Raw genomic sequence first — 3,546 nt, 5'->3', positions numbered from 1 at the left:
CCCACACCAGAGCATATATGGTTGACTCTTATAACAATAGTACTGGTCAGTCAGTGTACACGTACGCTTTGTGCGATCTGACGAATGATGGAGTTTCTATCGAGGCCACTCGCAGACTCCACGATATACCCTTTCGACGAATCACAAAATCCTCAAGGCAGCCTATGCGTGCTCACTGTGCCTAGTAGTTTTGACCAATCGAAAAATATTTTTGCCAGCCAATTGGAGGCTCTCCAAGTCGCTCTTTTCGACGAATCATAGTGCGGTTCAAAGGGCGATGCGTCACCAAGCTGGTCCCACAGTGCGCCATCCGGCTTTTGCAGCTGGTCCCGGAGCGCCGGCTTTGATCACCCAAAACGTAAATTCGACACTGTTTCTGGCATGAAACTTATGTCAACTTTACCAATACAAAAGCAAATGTGTCTGTCAGTCCAACAACACGCACAAACCAAGTGGCCATGGTAGACGTCGATACAAACGAGTCCGGCCCTCGCTACGCCAATGGCGTTTACGCGCCTCGTGGCGTCGCGAGGCCTCTTTCGAGGGATAAGTCCGGTGCTCGCAGCGACGCTGCCCGCGACTGTGCTCGGGTGCGCTGTCAACAATGCCGGTGACTTTGACAACATCAACATCGAGAACGAAGACGGCACCGTCGACACACAGATCATGGCACGCATTACGGGTCTCGCAGCCATCACTTTGCTCGGCAATGAGATCGTGATGACACCCATGGAGGTGCTGCACGCCACAGTCGGAGAAGGTGTTGACGTCGCTCTCGTTTCGTAGGTGGTCAAACAGCGCATGCAACTCGGCCGCTATGCCAGCGCCACCGACTGCATGCGTTCGGTACCCCAAGAAAAGCACTGCCTTTTGAGCTCACAAAGCTTTTGGCTTGTAGATTCTGCGAGACGAGGGGCTCCATGGCTTCTACCGCGGCCTCCCCACGTCAGTCGCCATGATGGCTCCGTTGGTGTACGTGGACGTGTCGTGAAGTGGTCGTCGCCGTGGACGCAATGTGCGGTGTTCCGGGTATATTTGACTCTGTTTATCTTCGCACAGCATACTGCCTATACTGCGTTTCTATTCCCTACAGCCTACAGTTGTACTGGGGCACGCCACGACCGTCGTTGGGATGTGCAGACCACATCACCACAGACGCTCGAGCATCCGCAGCTCATGCAACATTCTAGACTGATGGGCATGGCGACAACCACGATATGTTGTTACCAGTGTTCGTATATAACGTTACCAGAGGAAGAGCAAGAATCGACGTCGAAGGTGATTATTGCCGGCAGCCTCGCTGTAGTACGTCCGAAAATTCTCTGTCTCTTTCCTCTGACACGTATATCATCGGAACCAATAGGCGGCTGCACTTACAACACCGATGATGTGATTCGCACGCGACTCCAGACGCAAACGCTCTCGACAGTACCCATAGCTCAGCAGCCCTTGGCCCTTCAGTACAAAGGGTTCTGCGACGCTGCGCGCCAGATCCACAAAGCAGAAGGTGGCCGCGCGTTCTTTCGCGGTGTACTGCCCCGTGTCTGCATGTTGGCGCCGTCTGCTCTCCTTTCGGCAGCTCTTGGCGACGTTGTCGACCATCTTCTCGGCAAGATCGACGAGCCATCCTCGTGATCAAGCAAGTCGAATGCTCGATTTCCCATTTTCTCGGAGAACAATCTAAACTCAATGCGCTTGAAGAATTCGTTAAAGCCGAGTTTGCACGCTACACGTACTAATAGTCAGTCCACTCTGCTCTTTTGAGAGTGCATTTGTTTGTGAGAAAGTGAACCGGTTTGAGTGGCGCCGTTTCAGACGGCAACAGCCAACGTGCGGCCTTTCATGGGGGTCTTGCGCGGTCTCGAAGCCGCCGACGTCTTTAGCTCGGGTTCGAGCCTCGTCCGCGACATCATTTACGTTCTCTTGGGATCCGCATTATGTCATCGCTGAGAGTGTCGTAGGTCGACAGAGAACCGTCTTTAGTGCACTCGGTAGTCTTGGTAGCCTATTCTTGCGTCCAAGCGCCAGCTCACCATCGACGCAGCTCTCTTGCGCGACCTACGGCTCCCTAAAACACCGAGCTACATCGCATGGTCCTGCGACTTGTGCATGAGCGAGTCGTAGCAGTCGCTGCTCTGCACCTCAGAGCGACAGGGCGGCAATCTACCTACGTTTGGAACTGTGTGTTTCTCCAACGAGCTTTTACAAGTTGACGCCTTTACACGCAAAAACCCATCGAATTCATTTCTCATTTTGCAGCGGGCCGCACAGCCGCCGGGTCGGAGTAGCCCTAGCGCTGCGCTGGCGTTGGGAGACCGCAGCATTCGGCCCACGGGCTCTGCCATCCCTACCGGGCGGCTGTCGCTCGCTTGCGTTGGTTGAGAGCCATAGTAGTAGCGTAGTAGTACACGTTGGAGGGGAATAGGCACAGGCTGGTTTGGGGGCGACGACGAGCATATCAAGGTGGCAAGCTCAAACGCAGCAATTCCATGTCCCATCCGGTTATCGATGGGAGATACCTTTGTCCCATTTCGATGCACCCCACTCGGCGCATGAGTGCAGCTTAGAATACAATGTCCCATCCGGTTGTTGATGGGACAAATGTTGGTGTAGAAGAGTTGTCGGAGAGTGCCCAGGACAAGGGTGCATGACCACATCACTCCTTGGCGCCTCTCAGCAGATACAGATCGCATGTGACGATAATTGCAGCAGAACGAGTGTGGCTGTGGCCATGACAGCGTCATTGGACCGCAGTGTAGGTCCTCACCACGAGCCTTGGAGATCGGCTCGTCGCTTCTTGCGAGTTGCTTCGACTGCCCCACTTCACATTGACACGCCATCAGAGCAAACGTCTCTGGTGCTGCCACGTCATCGTATGCAAACCGCTGGTGTTGCCACGTACTCACATCGCTTTGACTTGGTTTGGGCGGTTACGTCGTCTGCGTTTTTCCGTGAACGAGTCGACCGTCGCTATGGCATGTCGTTGGTGGACACTGTCGTTGTTTTGCAGTCGCAGGAGAAGGCATCCGGTCGCGCGACGATGCGAAGATCGCAAGCAGTGACACGCAGTGACGCAGGGGTCGTGCGTCGAATGAAGGCGAGTTGATACTTTCTATTGACCCTTGTTGATACCATGACCCTAATGTACTGACCACAACGACAGGGATACTCGTTGAAGACCCGTAGCCTTTCGGTCACAACACAACGCTCGTCCAAGCATCCACATGTACCACGACCTCGCCTACCAACGCGGGCTGCACGTCGCGCCAGATAGCCCGCCGCCGGCGCTCGACGGGTTGATTTCCGTACCGGTCGTTGCTCTGGACGATGTCGAGGTGGTTTGGCCCATGCACTGTGACACGGCCAACGACGTATTCGACGAGACCCGCGATCGTGTCGGCGTCAACGTCCCTCCACACCGCGTTTCGATGGATGCCGCCTGGGAGGCGACAGTAGCACGTCAGCTGCGACCGCTCGTTGCTCACTTGTCTGCCGACGTGACGATCGCTTTGGCGCATCTCAGCCTTGCGACTGCGCTCGTCGACG

At 55.1% G+C, this 3,546-nt stretch overlaps 2 protein-coding genes across 2 annotated transcripts; both read left to right on the top strand.

Moving 5' to 3' along the window:
* Nucleotides 1-501: 501 nt before the first annotated feature.
* SDRG_12486 (hypothetical protein) lies at nucleotides 502-991 on the top strand (the record flags this gene model as incomplete). Its single annotated transcript, XM_008618558.1, has 3 exons — nucleotides 502-735; nucleotides 787-846; nucleotides 899-991. 3 exons carry the CDS (start codon nucleotides 502-504, stop codon nucleotides 989-991), a joined length of 387 nt encoding a protein of 128 aa, XP_008616780.1.
* Nucleotides 992-3,164: 2,173 nt separating this feature from the next.
* On the top strand, nucleotides 3,165-3,535 carry SDRG_12485 (hypothetical protein; the record flags this gene model as incomplete). Its single annotated transcript, XM_008618557.1, has 1 exon — nucleotides 3,165-3,535. A coding segment is annotated over exon 1 (309 nt), but the record flags the coding sequence as incomplete, so codon positions are not given.
* Between the last annotated feature and the right edge of the window lie 11 nt (nucleotides 3,536-3,546).

This window comes from Saprolegnia diclina (assembly GCF_000281045.1).
Source record: "Saprolegnia diclina VS20 unplaced genomic scaffold supercont1.50, whole genome shotgun sequence".
Taxonomy (NCBI): Eukaryota; Oomycota; class Saprolegniomycetes; order Saprolegniales; family Saprolegniaceae; genus Saprolegnia; species Saprolegnia diclina.
Note: the sequence above shows the minus strand (reverse complement) of the source record. Positions and strands in the feature narration are given on the sequence as shown.